Genomic DNA, 18,023 nt, shown 5'->3' with positions numbered 1-18,023 from the left:
CCCGGGAACTTTCGAATGGTTGGGCATCAGTGACTATAAACTCCTCTGGTGGGAGAGGAACCGCTGCTGCCCAATCTAAGCAGGGGCCCGAGAACAGTTCCTGGGAGTGTTCCCGCTCCTGAGCAGGTGTTATTGTAGTGGAGTGAGGAGGCTGGGAGGAAGGAGGAGCAGCAGACAGAGGATTCGGATTGGCAGCAGTGGACGGCGCAGAACTGCGGGTAGACGATAGGTTGCTCGAAGCACTTTCTGCCATCCAGGACAGGACCTGCTCACACTGCTCATTTTCTAATAACCGTCTCCCGCGTGGACCCATTAATTGGGCGATGAATGTGGGGACGCCAGAAACGTGCCTCTCTCCTAATCGCGCAGCAGTCGGCTGCGACACACCGGGATCAGGAGCTCGGGCTGTGCCCACACCCTGACTTGGCCCTCCGCGTCCTCGGCCGCGTCCACGTCCTCTAGGCCTACCCCTACCCCTCAGCATGCTGTATTACCAGTGATTTGATTTCACAGGCAGGAAATAAATTGGCGCAAGACTGCAGGCCAAATATAATTTTTGCCCTTTTTGCAAAACGAAAGGCCCCACTGCCTCTAGTGAATGAATTATCTAAGTTTAATAACTGTGCTGTGTCCCTGCTAATGTGTCACAGAACGTGAGGGTAGCAGAGTTATTATAACTCTGGCAGAGCAGGTATTTTTTTCCCAATTAAGGAAAGCAAATGGCGAAGCCAGCAGTAAAGCGTAGCTGGGTGCGTCTGATTTAGCAATGTTGTTCACGCAGCTCACACGTGTCCACAGCCCTTAGGACGGACAGAGGCTGGACAAATAGATTTGTTTTCAGTTTTTTTCCACCAAAAGGCAGCACTGCGTATATTCAATGAACATGAGAAGTTTAATAACTGTGCTGTGTCCCTGCTTATGTGTCACAGAACGTGAGGGTAGCAGAGTTATTATAACTCTGGCAGAGCAGGTATTTTTTTCCCAATTAAGGAAAGCAAATGGCGAAGCCAGCAGTAAAGCGTAGCTGGGTGCGTCTGATTTTTACAGGTTGCAGACGCAGCTCACACGTGTCCACCGGCGTTAGGCCGGACAGAGGCAGGACAAATTTAATTATTTTCCGTTTTTTGGCACCAAAAGGCAGCACTGCGTATATTCAATGAATAACAACTGTGTTGTGGCCCTGCCTATACAATTCTTTCCCTGCAGTATCAATGGAGGGTGCAATGGTCTGCAGAGGCGATTTTGAGAAGCAAAAAAAAATGCAGCACAGCTAACAGCAGCCTGGACAGTACTGCACACGGATAAATATGGCCCTAGAAAGGACCGTTGAGGTTCTTGAAGGCTACACTCACTCCTAACACTCTCCCTGCCTATGCAGCACTTCTGTCCCTAATGCCAGGTGCAACGGTCTGCAGAGGCGATTTTGAGAAAAAAAAAATTGCCACTGCTAACAGCAGCCAACACACAGCTATCAGTGGCCCTAATAAGGACCTTTGGGGGGTCTTGAAGCCTACACTAACTACCAATTCTTTCCCTACAGCAGCTCCGGTACAAACAGCACTGTCCCTCATCTAACTCACACCGCATCTGAGGCGAACCGCGGGAGGGGCCGACTTTTATGTTCGGGTGACACCTGATCTTCCCAGCCACTCACAGCAGGGGGGTGGTATAGGGCTTGAATGTCACAGGGGGAAGTTGTAATGCCTTCCCTGTCTTTCAATTGGCCAGAAAAGCGCGCTAACGTCTCAGGGAAGGAAGTGAAAATAACCAGAACACCGCATGGTGTTCGTTACGAATAACGAACATCCCGAACACCCTAATATTCGCACGAATATCAAGCTCGGAAGAACACGTTCGCTCATCTCTAATTAAAATATAACTTTTATTAAATAAAATTAAAAAATATGGGGCGTGATCCTTTGTTATAACTATTATGCTCTAACTATAAGGGTTGGCACCATACAAAAGGTAGGTCCTTAGACACACTGCATATCAATGCACCAAAGGGGGCTGCACCGATAGAAGTATGACACAACAGCTACAATGACGATGGCACATGTGATTTGTGTATAGCCATAGGTCAACAAAATAGCTGTATGCAGCTCTAATGAATAAATAACTGTTTTTTTAAATGGCTGATATAAATAAAACGCCAGGGATTATATCATAGAGCCGACAAGTAGGCTAAACCGCTCATATATTTAGGATACAGGGCTAGATCAGAGCCCCTGCGGGTTTATACGGTATAATAGATCACTAAGGAACCGTGTAGTATCCCACACAAACAATAGTGTAGCACCCCTATCATATGATGCCCACTTAATAGAGCGGCTAGCCTTAAAACGGGGTCAATTATGCAACATGACCCTGTTCTAGGGACCCCTCAATACTATATGCAGCTGATAATTAAAGGCTGAATATAACTGCTTTCATTCAAACAAATGCCGCTAGTTGTAGCACTTTGTAATTAATAGCGGCTCTAACAGTTGAACAATGAGAACCCAGTATAGTATATCATTGGTTCCCACTATCAGTTACTGTTATAATCAGTACCACTATCAACACAGAGGAAGCTCATTCACTCACAGCCCTCCAGGCTGTTCAGTTCTATACCTTATACTTACCATCCTGATGACGTGGTTAGACCACCAATAACCGCTAAAAAGGCGTTGATGGTGTAATCTATGTTACACAAATGATTACCTTGTGGATTTGATGGACATGCAACATATGTCTATCCTATCCTTTATCAGGCTTCCTTTGTGTTGATGGTGATCTCATATGGAATCCGAATGGGAAATATTTTTCATACACATTTAAATATAACCATCCAATATGTAATGAGTTTGGAATATTGTCAGGTCATATGGTTCCAATTTGGATCACCTTAGTACAGTAACCTGCAACTCTAATCTTACATTTCATCAAAAATGAAGCTAACATAATTGGTGTAAAAACATAAGATTTCCCTTTATGCTCCACAATTCTACAACTCATATTTACATACTTATACATTTTATCCCTCTGTACATCCATGAGTGAACTTATTCTTTTTCTCCCATTTTAGGATTTAAAACTTGACACTTCTTACAAGATACTCCATTAAAACTTTCTCTGGGCAACATGACTCATAATCCTCCTCTATTTCAAGTTCATTGTTTTGTTATTTCTCTTACTAGAAGTAATTAAAAACAAGCAGCCAACAGCAAATTAGGCCTCCTTCCCACGAGCGTGACGGGGTCCGCCGCGTAATATTACGCAGTGAAGCCCGTCACGGCGCCCCCCAGAGCCCCTATACTTACCTGCGGGAGATAGCGTGAAATCGCTTCCCTGCCCACCGCCGCCGCGTCACCGCCCGTCACCGCCCACCGCCGCCGCGTCACCGGCCGTGTCACGTGCACGGCCGGCCGTGTCACGTGACGCGGCCGGCCGCGTCATATGGCGTCATATGACGCGCGGCGGTGGGCGGGAAAGCGTTTTTTCACGCTATCTCCCGCTGGTTACAGCAGGAGATAGCGTGAACGGACGGCTTCCATTGACTGCAATGGAAGCCGTCAGTGCGTACAGCCCGTCCTCACCCGCAGAAAATAGAGCATGCTGCGGGTGAGGACGGGAGAAATCGCGGTGCGTAATTCCGCGGTGGAATTACGCATCGTGAGCATTGTGCTATTAGGTTCAATAGAACCTAATAGCTGCAGGCAACGCAGCGGATTTTCGCCGCGAATTACGCGGCGGAAATCCGTTCGTGGGAAGGAGGCCTTAGAAGAAAGGGAAACCCCTAGTGGCCAGCACGTTAAGGTGATTTTCCAGTACAAAAACCTTGTTTTATAGGAAGTGCTTTGCAGTTTTGCTAGTTATCACATTGCCCATCATAATAACACAAGTTCTTTGAAAAGCCAGTGACCATTGAACTAACCATATATTTTTATTATGTATAGAAAGTATCGCATGTTTTACTTTTAGATAATAAAGTGAGCTGAGTACCTAGTTTCGTATTCCTTACATAGAACATCAAACATTTTTAAAGTGCATAATCCCACAAATTATTAACTATTTAATAACCGTTTTTTTAATCCAAAATAGCCAAAATTTAAAAAGGGATAATTCACAGCTAGAGGTATTAAGGAAGACTGCAAAGATACTCCATCATATCCTACACAAAGATGACCGTCTGAAAACCATATTCCCAGACCCTCCCCTGTTATGTTACAGGCAACCTTCTACATTGAGGAACTGTATAATCAGGAGTGCATTGCCCTCTGACACACAAAAAGGAACTTATCCCTGTAAGGTAAGGGGCTGCAACACCTGCTCACATATACTGACTGCGGACAGGATACAAATCCCCAACACACAGCAGAACTATAAGATCCCGGGGACATTTTCATGTTACACGTCCAATGTTGTGTACCTGATCTGGTGCAGTAAATGTCCTGTTGGGGGGCGTTATATCGGGGAAACAGGACAAAAACTGAGAGCCAGGATGAGATCTCATTGCCACTCAATTAGAGAGGGAAACTACCTGTGGCAAAGCATTTTTGTGGTCATGGACACAGCATAGAGTAGATGAGAGTTATTATACTGAAGGGCAATTTCAAGTCGCAGCACCACAGAAGAATTGGGGAGTACAAATTTATGGCCATATTTGATACCTTCAAGAATGAAATGACCCTCAGCCTAGGATTCTTACATAAGAGGAAATATGAAAGGTCTGAAGGATATCAAGAGGGATGTCCTCTTCCCAATCATAATTTTTTTTTCTTTCTTAAAAACTTCATAAAAATTCAGAACTTGACTTGTAATAATGTTGTCATCCAATAGGTGGTGCTGCATCTCCTTCCATGTGCCGGCTGAAGGAGAGATAAGACACCTCATAAAACTGTCCTGAGCTCAGTGGACTGATTTGGGATTTATGTTTCAGATCAGTTTGTCTGTTGTTTTAAGTTTTGAGTGCAAACCAGTCTCAAATTGCTGTGTGTGAACATTTATTTAGATCAAGAGGAGTGTGTTCCCCTCCCCTCTGCATCTGTATGTTATAATTATGTGTCATCTAAACTAGTTTCATTAATTAACCTGACGAAGGGGGCGAGATATCTCCGAAAGCGTGCTGTAACACCATGTATTTTTGTAAGCCATTAAAAGATACCGTATATACCGGCGTATAAGGCGACGGGGCGTATAAGACGACCCCCCAACTGTCACCTTATACGCCGGTATTCAGTGGAGAAAAAAAAAAAATTTTATTACTCACCTCCCACGGCGTTCTGTCGCGCTCCGGCAGGATGTCGCTCGCTCCGGCAGGCTGTCGCTCGCTCCTCGTCCCCTCCGCAGCATAGCTTTCTGAATGTGGGGCTTGAAATCCCCGCTTCCAGAAAGCTAATACACACGCCGGCAGCCATGACATCATTGAATGGCTGTGATTGGCTAAAGCACACGTGGCTTCAGCCAATCACACTATTCAATGACATCATTGAATGGGTGTGATTGCTAACACGTGCGCCTTCAGCCAATCACAGCCATTCAATGATGTCATTGAATAGTGTGATTGGCTGAAGCCACGTGTGCTTTAGCCAATCACAGCCATTCAATGCTGTCATGGCTGCCGGCGTGTGTATTAGCTTTCTGGAAGCGGGGATTTCAAGCCCCGCATTCAGAAAGCTATGCTGCGGCGGGGACGAGGAGCGAGCGACAGCCTGCCGGAGCGAGCGACGTCCTGCCGGAGCGCGACAGAACGCCGTGGGAGGTGAGTAATAAAATTTTTTTTTTTTACACTTTTTTTTTTTTTGTATTACCGGCGCATAAGACGACCCCCGACTGCAGAGCAGATTTTTCGGGGTTCAAAAGTCGTCTTATACGCCGGTATATACGGTATATCTACAAGATTACTTGATTCCTCTCACTGAGAACGATCACACATTGCTCTACTGGCTAACATGATACCAAACCTGTTTTTCGTTCAAGCTTATCCTTAACACTCCTTCCGCATCTATACGTTACAGAGAGTAAATCAGCTATTTTGTCAGCTATTATTGAATCCATTTTCAGAATATTCCAGCACATCTGGAGTATATTCTTTACCCCTAAATGCTTGTCATCATACGCACTGATAACAGACACTTGTGTTTCTTCAGTTGCGCTATTTATTTTGCTGAGGAAACCTTTTTTATCACGTCATATGGAGGGAAGGGGTTAAGGGGCTTCGTATGACAGCTTTTATATTGTAAGAGGCTATTACTAGCTGAAGGTTTTCTGTATACAACAGTTTTCAAAGTGTCGTGTGTTGTTTTGCTGCTTTCCAATTCCAGAAAGGTAAGTTTGACCTTTTGAATTTCATGGGTCAGTTTCAGGTCTAGAGAGTTGTCATTCAGTTTCTGTATAAATTCCCCCAATTTATCTTCTGTGGACAACCAGATGATAAAAATGTTGCCTATGAATCTAAGACATAATAATATATTCTTAGACCATAATTTATATTGCTCACTAAACACAATTGTTTTCTCCCATTGACCAAGATATAAATCTGCATACGTTTATGGTTATATATACACATTATATACAACCATAAATTGTGCCATTAATAAATACAATTTATCCTGCAAAGAACAAGCCCTCAAATGGCTTCATTACAGGTCAAATACAAACTCTGACTGCTGGAACACAGAACTGAAAAACGTTTTACTGATCCTCAGGGCTAAAATTAGCTATGTCATTAAGAGGTTAACATGCACTTAAGGCACCTGAATTCTGTGCCAGCTATATTTAATTGAGACATAAATTCAAAATCTACAATAATAAAGTGACATGTTAAGGAAGGCTGTTTCCAATTTTAATTTGATTTTTAGGGTGTGTTCACACAAGCGTGTTTTCGTGCGTACATACGCACGCACAAAAACACGCTTGTATTTGCAACAATGCATTCCCTATGGTGCGTGCACATGTCCGTACTTTACAGGTACATGTCTGCAAAGATAGGACATGCGTGCACCATAGGGAATGCACGCATTGCTTTCAATGGAGCTGCGGCTGCCAGCACCCCCGCATTCTTTTTCAGGGAGGGGCTTTACACATAATCTCTTCCCTGAAAAAGAAAAATTTTAGTGTAAAAAAAAAAAAATGCAGGAATTCTCTTCAATGGAGCCACTGCTGCTGCCGGCGGCTTCATTAAAGACAACGGTCTGCTGGCACACCGGAATTGTTTTTCAGGAAAGAGCTTTGCATATAAGCTCTCCCCTGAAAAAGAAAAATGTTAGTGTAAAAAAAAAAAGACTTACCTGTCTGCTGCTGTTGTGTCCCCCGCTGGGATGAAGAACACATCTGCCGCATGCGGCAGATGTTTCCTTCATCCCCACTAGTTAAAAGAATTCCCTGCTGCTACATCTGCCACATATGGGGCAGATGCAGCAGAGGAATTCTTCAATTCTCTACGGCAGCTGTCACACATGTCAGCTGCGGTAGAGGATTCTGCTGCCGGCAATTGATTTTAGAGAAGGGCTTTAAATATAAGCCCTTCCCTGAAAATCAAGTAAAAGTGGTTTAAAAAAACAAAAGAAATAGATACTCGCCTACCTTCAGCTGCCGGGGCTCAGCCGTGTCTTCTCCTGCTGTCCCCTGCACTGTGGTGCTGATGTATCAGCAGGCGGGAATGAATGACGGGCGAGAGCTGCCTGTGATTGGCTGAGCACCTCAGCCAATCACATTCAGCTCTTTCAGCAGGCAGGGATTTTAAATCCCTGCCTGCTGATAGATCAGCATCACAGTGTGACAGCTGCGGTAGAGAATTGAAGAATTCTTCTGCTGCATCTGCCACAGATGTGGCAGATGTAGAAGCAGGTAATTCTTTTAACTAGCGGGGATGAAGGAAACATTTGCCATATGCAGATGTGTTCTTCATCCCAGTGAGGGACACAGCAGCGGCCAACAGGTAAGTCTTTTTTTTTTCTACACTATTTTAAAAGGCTTGAAAATAGTGAAAGGCCTGAAAAGCCATTGACAGCTGCTGGGGCTCAGCGGCGACTTCTGCCGCTGTCCCCGACTTTGCAGCGCTGCTGAGCTATCAGCAGCCAGGGATTTAAAATCCCCGCCTGCTGGTAGCTCTGATTGTGATTGGCTGAACTGCTCAGCCAATCACAATCAGAGCTAGCAACAGGCGGGGATTTTAAATCCCTGGCTGCTGATAGCCCAGCAGTGCTACAGAGTCGGGGAGAGCTGCAGAAGCTGTTGTTTTTCACACTATTTTACTATTTTATATGTAAAGCCCTTCCCTGAAAAAGAACGCAGGGGCCGGCAGACCATTTTTTTAATGGAGCTGCTGGCAACAGCCGCGGCTCCATTGACAGCAAGCACACAGCTGTGTTCACACGTGTTTTTGCTCATACCTAGATGCGGACCTATGTATGCACCTATGTACGCACAAAAACACGCTCGTGTGAATGCACCCTTAGACCTCGGTCAGACGAGCGATTTTTTAGCTCATGAATAGGCGCGCTTTAAAAGTGTCTCTATTAGAACCAATGCTATCCAATGAAAGCGTTCACATGTACGTTTTTTAGAAGCACTTAATAATCGCACCTGCAAAAGATAGGACATGTGAGTGCAAATTCACGCAATTTTTCTACGCACGATTTTTTTATGGCAGCTATTCATGCACTAAAAAAAATCGCGCATCTGACCGAGCCCTTAGGGTGGTAAACTGTTCTGGAAAAATGATAAACAGAACTACTTCTTCTGGTCCTCATCTCATCCACAGCTCCCTTCCCTTTCTGGATTCATAACGTCATGTTGCCAGGCAACTGTCACCTGCTGATGATGTCAGGCCTGGCAGCCTATTTAAAGTATAATTATCTTTAAGTTACCTGCATATTAAGGTTTGTCTTGTCTCCACTGTTGCTCATCTATTTCTGTTATTTCTTTTTGACTCCTGAAATTGATCCTGACCATAACCTTGTTCCTATATACCTGCCCAGCTCTTCAGTTTGTGTACCTAGTAGCTGTAGTTCTTCTCCTGGCTCCAACCTTTTGTTTCACTCTTAACTACATCCATTTTGTTCTCTGGCCTGTCACATTCCTAACCATCCTCCTGTTGATAAGCCCTCTGTTTACGACTACAGTATTGCTATGTCATTCACTAATTTGTGACTATTCTAGTGACTGTTACCTAGGAATATTTCTGCAGGAAAGTCCTTTGCAGGAAGGGCAAAGAACAGGGGACAATTAGACACTGCACCTCAGTCTAGCGACCCCCAGTCACGCAATCGCCATTATCCAACAGATAACGGCGATCGCATAAAAGATAGAAAAAAGTTAAATAAAGTTAGAGTTTCATCTCCCCTCATGGATTGGATCTGTGAGGGGAGCTGAAACTACTCATCTCTGACCTCTGTGATTTCCCGCAGCAAACTGGTCCTGTAAGGACCTGTAGCCACCTTCTGCACAAGCACGCCAAAGGCAAAATATCTGGCGCATTAGCGGAGGATGCAAGAGCGCAGGAGATTTGCAAGCCGGGAGCAGGGAGATGTCACCAGGGTCCACAGTATACGGTCCCCAGTCATGTGATCGCCGTTATCCAACAGATAAAGGCGATCATATAAATTTAAAAAGAAGTGTAAAAAAAGTTTAAAAGGTTAGTTTCATCTCCCATCATGGATCGTATCCATGAGGGGAGATGAAAATACTTACCTAAAGCCCCTGGATTTGTTCCCTGAGGGCTCAGTCACACGGGCGCATCGGCGCCAGTGTACGGGTGCCGATGCGCCCGTGTGACTGAGCCCTGATGGGAAATTTAAAATCCTGAGAAATTTAAAATCTCCCTGCTCCTGGCTGCTAAAGGTAACCGAGAACCTGGAGATTTCACGGGGGCCGCGGTATACAGTCTCTAGTCAAGTGATTGCTGTTATCCATTGGATCATGTAAAAGTAAAAAAAACATAAAAGTTTCACCTCCTCTCACGGATCAGATCCATGAGATGAGATGAAATCACTTACCTGATGCCTCCAGCAATGTCCCCTGACGGGATCTTTATCCACGGGTCTTTCCCCAGCTTCTGCGCATGTGTTCGTAAGCGAAATGGTGGACACAAGCGCAAAAGCTGGGGAGGGTCAAGGGAAATTTAAAATCTCCTTACTCCTGGCTACTAAAGGTAGCCAAGAGCCTGGAGCAGTGACCGAGGGCCATAGTCAGCGATCCCTGGTCACATGATCATCGTTATCCAATGGATAATAGCGACCATGTAAAAGTTTTAAAAAGTTTAAATTTAATCTCCCCTTGTCGAGATGAAACTTCCTATGGGAGGTCTCTGCATTTGAACCTTGACGCGATCATCCTCCCCAGACTTTCCCTAGCTTCTGCGAATGCGCTCACCTGCAAAATGATGGGCACATGCGCAGAAGTCGGGGAGGGACAGCAAATTTGAAATTTCCTTGCTCCTAGCCAAGAGCCTGGAACAGTGACTGGAGAAGAAGGTGTGTCTGAAGAAGGTGTGTCAGAAACGCGCGTCAGGGGTCTAGTCCCCACACTATGGTCAACCTCTGGGGAATCTTATACCATTAATAGGTATTTTAAATGCTTTGCATTATCTGTGATATGTACTTTATTCTTTTATTATGGCTTTTGCCCTGGACATATCTAGTGGTATACATCTATTTGACTTTGAATTTGTATTATGCTCTCAGGGATTCATACCATTTTTATGTGGGGATTTTTTTTATTTAATGTGTTTTTATATTTACGTGTGTGTTTCTGTGTTTTTCTTCTTTGTATGACTTTTCTATATTTAATAAATGTATACATTTTTATAAGTCCTGCACTTCAGTTTGCTTTTCTTCTGTTTGGAATGGTATAACAAGGTCGCCATCTACCTTAGTAAAGTCTCACACAATCGGATAGGAATTGCAGATTTTGCATGCATTTGATCTGCGGTAATACGTGAATTAAGCAAATGCATTGGATTACGCAATTCCAATCATGTTAGCGAGTCGGAATTACATAATCCACTCGCAGTAAACAGAATGCAGCATGTCCTATTTTACCACCGAGATTCCTGACATAGAGCTCAGTGTGCTTTATGGTCACAGATATACCTGCAGTCCATATGCAATTACATTCTGTATGGTCTGCAGGTACCGGCATCATCGCTAAACAAACAAAAAGAAAAACGTGTACTGCACATGACCATCTGCATGAGTATGCAGTTATGTGCAGTACATTACCTGGCCATGCGCAGACGCACGTCCGGGCTCACAGCTGGGATCTGCTGAGGGCCTCCACAAGTGGATGCCACATACGGCCATGTGAGCCTGGCATTATTCAGATTGCTACCTGTAATACGTAATTTGCAAGAAGCCCCGGGAACGCTCGCCTTCCTACAGTTCCAGGAACAGCTTCTTGAGCGCCTTCTGTATAAGACCACCGCACCTCAGCAAGCTTACGAAGTTTCACAGAGCTCCACTTTTTACACCCCATCCCTGCCAATGAGGTCAAGAAATACCCCCCTAAAAAAGGTGTTGAGTTTGCAGCAAGCATGAGATGAGGAGGGATACCCAGTTTTATTGCCCCATGTGCCCATCCCAACCGGGCCTCTGTAATTACCCTTGTTTTGAGACATACTGCACAGTTTTACATTATTAATTTTACCTAGGATTTAGGGAATGCCAAAAGGATGGGGGTTGTGGGGGGAGGGGGGGGGTACTTTTAGGGAGTCTTTTTTTTCTGCACAAGTGTGCTATGAAGCCTGGAATTTATTCAGTTGTGCCCTGAAAGCCAATGGGTGTTCCCTCCATTATATTCCTAGTCATGTGTCCTATAAGTAGATTAGGACTACAATGGGGGTATTGGTGAACACAGGGAACTAGTGCTATAAAATTTGGGGTGCGTCTCCGCAGTTTTTCCTGCTTAAAGCAAAGAAAGCTGTCATGAAAGTGACATTTATGAAAAAAAATTATTTATATTTATTTTTCCTATGCTTTATAATAAGTTTTGCAAAAAACTGTGGGCTCAGAATGCTCAGTACACACCTAGATAAATGGGCTATGGGGCCTGCAATTTATTCAGTTGATCCCTGAAAGCCAAAGGATGTTCCCTCAATTGCAGGCCTAGCCATATGTCCAGTAAGCAGATTAAGGCCACAATGGGTATTTTTCTGAACACACAACAAACACTATAAGTCTTCGTTCATATGTGTGCTGTGCAAAAAAACTATTTTTAAAATGACACAATTGCCAAAAAAATGAAAATCGTAATTTTTATCTTCTGCTTTGCTTAGATTCATTCAAAAACTGTGTGGTCAAAATACACATACACCCTTATATTAATTCGCTAAGGCATCCAGTTTTCAAAACGGGGTCATTTGTGGGGGTTCTCCATCATTTTGGCCGCTCAAGGGCTCTACAAGTGCGCAATGGGGACTAAAACACCTCCAAGCAAAATGTCTGTTCTGAAAGCCACCGGCTACTCCTTTCGGTTTGGGACCCATTGTACATAGAGACATAAGATTAGGGCCACAATGGATATGTTTCTGAACACAGGACAAACAGGGGTATCCATTTTGGGGTGAAAATCCTCATTTTAATGTGCGCTATAGAAAAAAAAACTGTCTTTAAAATGACATATTTGCAAAACTATGAAATGTTATTTTTTCTCCTTTAAATTGTATCAACTCTTGAAAAAAAATTGTGGGTTTAAAATACTCATGACACCCTTTAGTGAATGTATTAAGGGGGTGTATTTTTTTAATGGGGTCATTTGTGGGGGTATGTATCATTCTGACATCTATCAGCCTTTGCAATCTTGGCTTGCTGTAAGAAAACAAATGGAAATCAGCTTTCAGAATAAAGTAAACAAATGAAAATCTTATCAAAAATATGTACAGTATGTTTGCACATATTTGACATTTTGTAGCTGAAAATGTGAAAAAATTACAATTTTTAAAAAAAAAATTCCCAATTTTTGCACTTTTAATAAATATACACAAATTCTATCAGTCTATTTTTACAACTTAAATGAAGTACAATATGTGGCAAAAAAAAACAATGTCAGAATCACTTGCATATGCAAAACCTTTATGGAGTTATTCTAATTTAAAGTGACACGTCAGATTTCCAAAATTTGGCCTGGTCATTAAGGCGCAAACAGGCTTAGTCACTAAGGGGTTAAGTAACTTTGCTCTTTAAATATGTCAAATTACATCTGAATTTTTTTACGGTTGGCCCTAATCAGACGGGTATTCTATATTGTAATGTGACTGTAATACGGATGTGAGACCTGGTTCAGATGAAACAAACTTAGTTAATCACAGATTTCTATGCTGATCTTAGTTCTGTTCACTTGATGCGCATGGAATTTAGGTCTTGGTGACCTAGCAGATGCTAAAATGTGGCTTTAGTCTATTTGTTGAATAGCTAATGAGTTAACAATGCTTTGATTGTGTACATACTAGTGAGTTCTCTATTTCATCTGTATCTGCTTTTAGTATTGTTTTAGTGTGTTCTCCGCTGGTGCTTTATGCTTTTGTTACTTACAGTATAACCAACAAATTGTACAACATACTGTATGTTGTACTAGAGTAGAGGAGAAATGTTTTTGGTGTAAGCGTTCTGTATAGTTCGCTGCATTAAGCTTTTGAATTCTAGTGAAAGCAGAAAACCACAATAGTCATAGCAAACACTGAATGTTCTTTAGTGTAGGTAAAAAAGCCATGTATTCTGATTAGTTGGCACAAACGTCTGTATGTGACTCATGCAATACAGGATGTATATAAGGACCTTATCCATCCAGTCAAGTAGCAGTAAAGGCTGTGCAGTCAAACAAGTACATAAAGCATCATGGGCAAGGTAAGAAATTATATACTTCTAGTAGTAAAGATTTTTAGCAATGTTCATCTGAATCAACAAAAAGTTACAATAACAAGTGTATAATCTACAAATACTTTTTGTAACCTTTATTATTATCGAATGGGCATTTCATACATGCAACCCCTTAGGCATTAGAATTACTAAGGTGTTTTTACAGGGGTTGAATTCTCAGTCCAATATAATGAGTAGATATCGTCATGCATCTTGTTGGAGCTTGTTTAGTTCTCGTATGTGGGCCAAGAATCAGTTTATGGGGCTGAACGATTGCTAGTACAATCTATTGTTTACATAGGCCAGCTGTACATTTCTGTTCCCTGGAGAGCTGATCGCTGAACCTGAACAATCAGACCATAAACCACTGTTTGCTGGTTCGTTGGTCCATTTAAAAGACTGACTGTTGGGCGAATGACGGTTTGCAGATACGTGAAATTTATAGATTTTGACAATGTAATGCTGTTGATCAGTACTATATTTGAAAAATGAAATAATTTATTTTTGTGTGGCTATAACACTACTATCATGCTTATATTTATATTCTTATTTCATAGATTATCTTCTATGAAGACAGGAACTTCCAGGGTCGCTCTCATGAGTGTAACTCTGAATGCCCAGACTTGTCTTCTTACTTTAGACGTTGCAACTCTATCCGTGTAGAAAGTGGAAACTGGATCTTGTATGAACATCCCAACTACAGAGGACACCAGTACTTTCTTCATAGAGGAGAGTATCCTGACTTCCAACAATGGATGGGTTATAATGACTCCATTAGGTCATGTCGCATAAGTCCTCAGGTTAGTTGTTAAACAGTTTATTTATTAACCAAGGGTGTTTTGGTTCTAAATGAACAGGCGTTTTTTTTACAGATTTTACAGGTGGTTTTAAGGCCCTATTTTTTTCTCCGTCTACCAAAATGATTTTTGCTGTACTTTTTTTCAGGACATTTAGGGATATTTTTTTATAGCTATTTCCACTGAGTTTTTTCCCCATTTTTTTTGTTATCACAGGTAAAAATCCAGTGCAAAAATATTTTTTTTAAATCTATAGTAGTTTATTTTTTTAAATTAGTATATTTACCCTAAAATAAAGTATAGGAATGGGCTCTTCATCTTGTTTTGGATGTCTTGATATATAATTTGTATAGTACAGGGCGGATATGACAACAGTTTAGGTGAGTGCTGGCGGTGGGTCATTTTCTTTTTTTATATACATCTTTATTTAATCCTGTATGCTTTTTTACTTACTTTTGTAACTATTTTTTAATATCTATGTCCCCCATGATGTAATATAAGACTTCTGGGGACATTCACATTGTCATTTTTTTTTCTATTTCACACTTTTTTACTGTAACTGGGGCATCTATAGGTGCCCCAGTTACAGCGGAAAATATTCCCCAGTAGTGACAATAGTCACTGGAAGAGCTGATTTAGGTCTGCTGATACCCTGCAGCTCTGCTGTGCCAGGGAATCCCAGTGGTCACGTGATCACCAAGTCAAATAGTGCAAGTGGCACTTCCTCTTTGTCTATTCACTACATAGTGTTCATTGAGTGCTATGTAGCCCACAAAGGAGAAGCCAAAAGTGGTTTAAAACTGCTTCTGACTTCTCCTCCTGGTCCTTGGCTGTCACTGACATCTGAGGATTTGACCTGCTCCTCTGAGATTGTAGGACCTTTAATTCTGCACTACATATTTTTACTATGGGCATGAGATTAAAGCCAAGGACCCAGCTCAATATATTTACTTCGCTTGGTCCTTTTCAGCTTTTTGTGACTATATTTTTGATTATATTGATCCAAAATATGGTTCCCATGGAAAGCTATGGACCTAATCTATACATTTATGTGCATCTAACTTTACACAGAGGCTTCCACACATGCCATATTGCAGAGGAGTTCTCCCCTAGAAGCACTGCTTCCAAGACACAATGGGGTGCTTAAGTAAAGATAATATGTTATAGAAGCAGTTTAACAGAAGCAGGTATTTTGTATACATGCGAGAAAAGATAGGTCCTGCCCTATCTTTCTGCTTTTTTTCCCTGCGTGCTATAATGCAGGGTTTGAACAGCCACATAGTTGAAGACTTATACCATGTTCATGCGTAAATACACTCTGTAGCGGTGAGCGTATTTGCACATACGTTCTTCTGTTTAAGCCCTAAGGCTTAGGAAACAAGTACTAGATCCTTCTGTCCTAGGTAGTAAAACCTACTACCATAATGGAGGCCTAAGCATCTATAAGTCCCCTCTCTTTTGAGTATGCCACTGATATTGTAATAAAGAAAATGATGCAATGTTTTACAAAGTCAGACAGTCATCATACTGTAATATTCTATTGTGTTTACAGCACCAAGGTTCATTCAAAATCAGGATCTATGAGAAAGAAGACTTCAGAGGACAGATGATGGAGTTCAATGAAGATTGCCCTCATGTCTATGAGAGATTCCGCTACAATGACATCCACTCTTGTCAAGTAAATGACGGATACTGGATGTTCTATGATGAACCCAATTATAGAGGACGTCAGTATTACCTGAGACCAGGAGAGTACAGGAGATTCAGCGACTGGGGAGCTACTTCTCCTAGAATTGGTTCCTTCAGGCGGGTCCATCATATGTACTAACCTAAGAAATAAAAGACCAATACAATTATTTCATTCAGTAAATACACTGAAATGTTCTTGAGTATTATTTGTACAAACCTCCAAATTTCCAACCAAGCATATCCATCATTTTTATCAAACTGAAATGAAAAGAAATCAAAAAGGCACTTGTACATTATAAATTTGAGAATTCTTTTAATTTTCTTCTGGTACATCTCTTTTGATGCTTGCTCATAACAGTATTGAATCTTGATGGGTTGCTGTATGCTTATTTGATCACTAATTGAATAAAATATCTATTAAAGCTTCTATTATTTCCTGTTTCCAGTGTGGTGCCAAAAAGTAACACAGTATCAGTTTATTTTTTTTAGAGCCCACTCTAAGGAAAAGTGTTATCATTTTCCTGGGTGCAATTAACACAAAATGCCTGCTAAAACCAATAATATACACATCAATAGGTTTATTGATGACATTCCCACTTTACATAGTAACATAGTATGTTAGGCTAATTGAAGACAATGTCCATCTAGTTCAGCCATATTTCCACTCTCTAGTTGATCCAGAGGAAGGCAAAACCCCCAAGAGGCAGAAGTCATTTAGCCCATTTGGGGGAAAATTCCTTCCCGACTCCATAATGGCAATCAGAATAATCCCTGGATCAACCTTTGATAGTTCCTACCTGACTGTAAGACCCGGAACTACAAACCTGCTTTAGTCCAGTCATCTGTTGTCATATATGACCCAAGCTGTGACTAGCTGGTCTTCTGTAGGATTTGTCTTGGTACAGCACAGGTTATGTGAGACAATAAGGCACCAGAAAAGATCAGATATCTCATCAATAAAGTAACTAGTGGGCATATATGCATATACCATAGGAATGAATCAAATATTGCAGTGTTGTTGTATTCAGCACATGCATAGATCCAGATCTCAGTGCTTGAATAATACAGCGCCCAAACCTACTATTCTGTAGTAATAGAATCCAGAGCAATTCAAGTGTGAAGATATAAATTGTTTTGATTTTATCAATCATCATACAGTGCTTAGAGGACCTCACATTTCGTTATGTCAGCGGGGCCAACTGCATAGCCTCCTGACTAAGGATGAGCGAGTATACTCGCTAAGGCACTACTCGTTCGAGTAATGTGCCTTAAACGAGTATCTCCCTGCTCGTCCTTAAAGATTCGGGGGCCGCCGCGGGGCGGGGAGCTGCGGGGGAGAACGGAGAGGAACGGAGGGGAGATCTCTCTCTCCCTCTCTCCCGCTCTCCCCTGCTCTCCGCCGCGACTCACCTGTCAGCCGCAGCGGCCCCCGAATCTTCAGGGACGAGCAGGGAGATACTCGTCTAAGGCACATTACTCGAACGAGTAGTGCCTTAGCGAGTATACTCGCTCATCCTTACTCCTAACTCCAACAATGTCTCTCTTTTCCCTCTACTCCCTCCTGCTTCCCCATAAAGGCTCTTCTTAGTTTCAGTTCTCAGAGCTGTGAATGTGTCAGGTAGGCAGCCCCTACTCTTCATGCCGAATGAATGATGTCTGACCTGACTGCCAGTGAATTGTAGGAGACGCCTATCTGACACCT

At 42.3% G+C, this 18,023-nt stretch overlaps 1 protein-coding gene across 2 annotated transcripts; it reads left to right on the top strand.

The window, feature by feature from the left end:
- Nucleotides 1–10,135: 10,135 nt before the first annotated feature.
- Nucleotides 10,136–16,460, top strand: LOC136577546 (gamma-crystallin-3-like). 2 transcript variants are annotated; one of them, XM_066577463.1, is made up of 4 exons: nucleotides 10,136–10,152; nucleotides 13,811–13,823; nucleotides 14,393–14,635; nucleotides 16,185–16,460. In XM_066577463.1, the coding sequence occupies exons 2-4, from the start codon at nucleotides 13,815–13,817 to the stop codon at nucleotides 16,458–16,460; spliced, it is 528 nt and encodes a 175-aa protein (XP_066433560.1). In that variant the 5' UTR covers nucleotides 10,136–10,152; nucleotides 13,811–13,814. The 2 variants fall into 2 exon arrangements, with proteins under 2 accessions (XP_066433560.1, XP_066433559.1); XM_066577462.1 differs by lacking the exon at nucleotides 10,136–10,152 and having other exon boundaries at nucleotides 13,788–13,823; nucleotides 14,393–14,639; nucleotides 16,192–16,460.
- Nucleotides 16,461–18,023: the final 1,563 nt, after the last annotated feature.

This window comes from Eleutherodactylus coqui, chromosome 8, assembly GCF_035609145.1.
Source record: "Eleutherodactylus coqui strain aEleCoq1 chromosome 8, aEleCoq1.hap1, whole genome shotgun sequence".
In the NCBI taxonomy this organism is placed as follows: domain Eukaryota; kingdom Metazoa; phylum Chordata; class Amphibia; order Anura; family Eleutherodactylidae; genus Eleutherodactylus; species Eleutherodactylus coqui.
The sequence above is the reverse complement of the archived record's forward strand: the minus strand, read 5'-3'. Positions and strand labels throughout refer to the sequence as shown.

Bases quoted from the DNA above. Each gene is read 5' to 3' on its own strand.
- LOC136577546 (XM_066577463.1), top strand. The intron at 14,636-16,184 runs GTTAGTTGTTAA...TTGTGTTTACAG, and splicing joins CATGTCGCATAAGTCCTCAG to CACCAAGGTTCATTCAAAAT.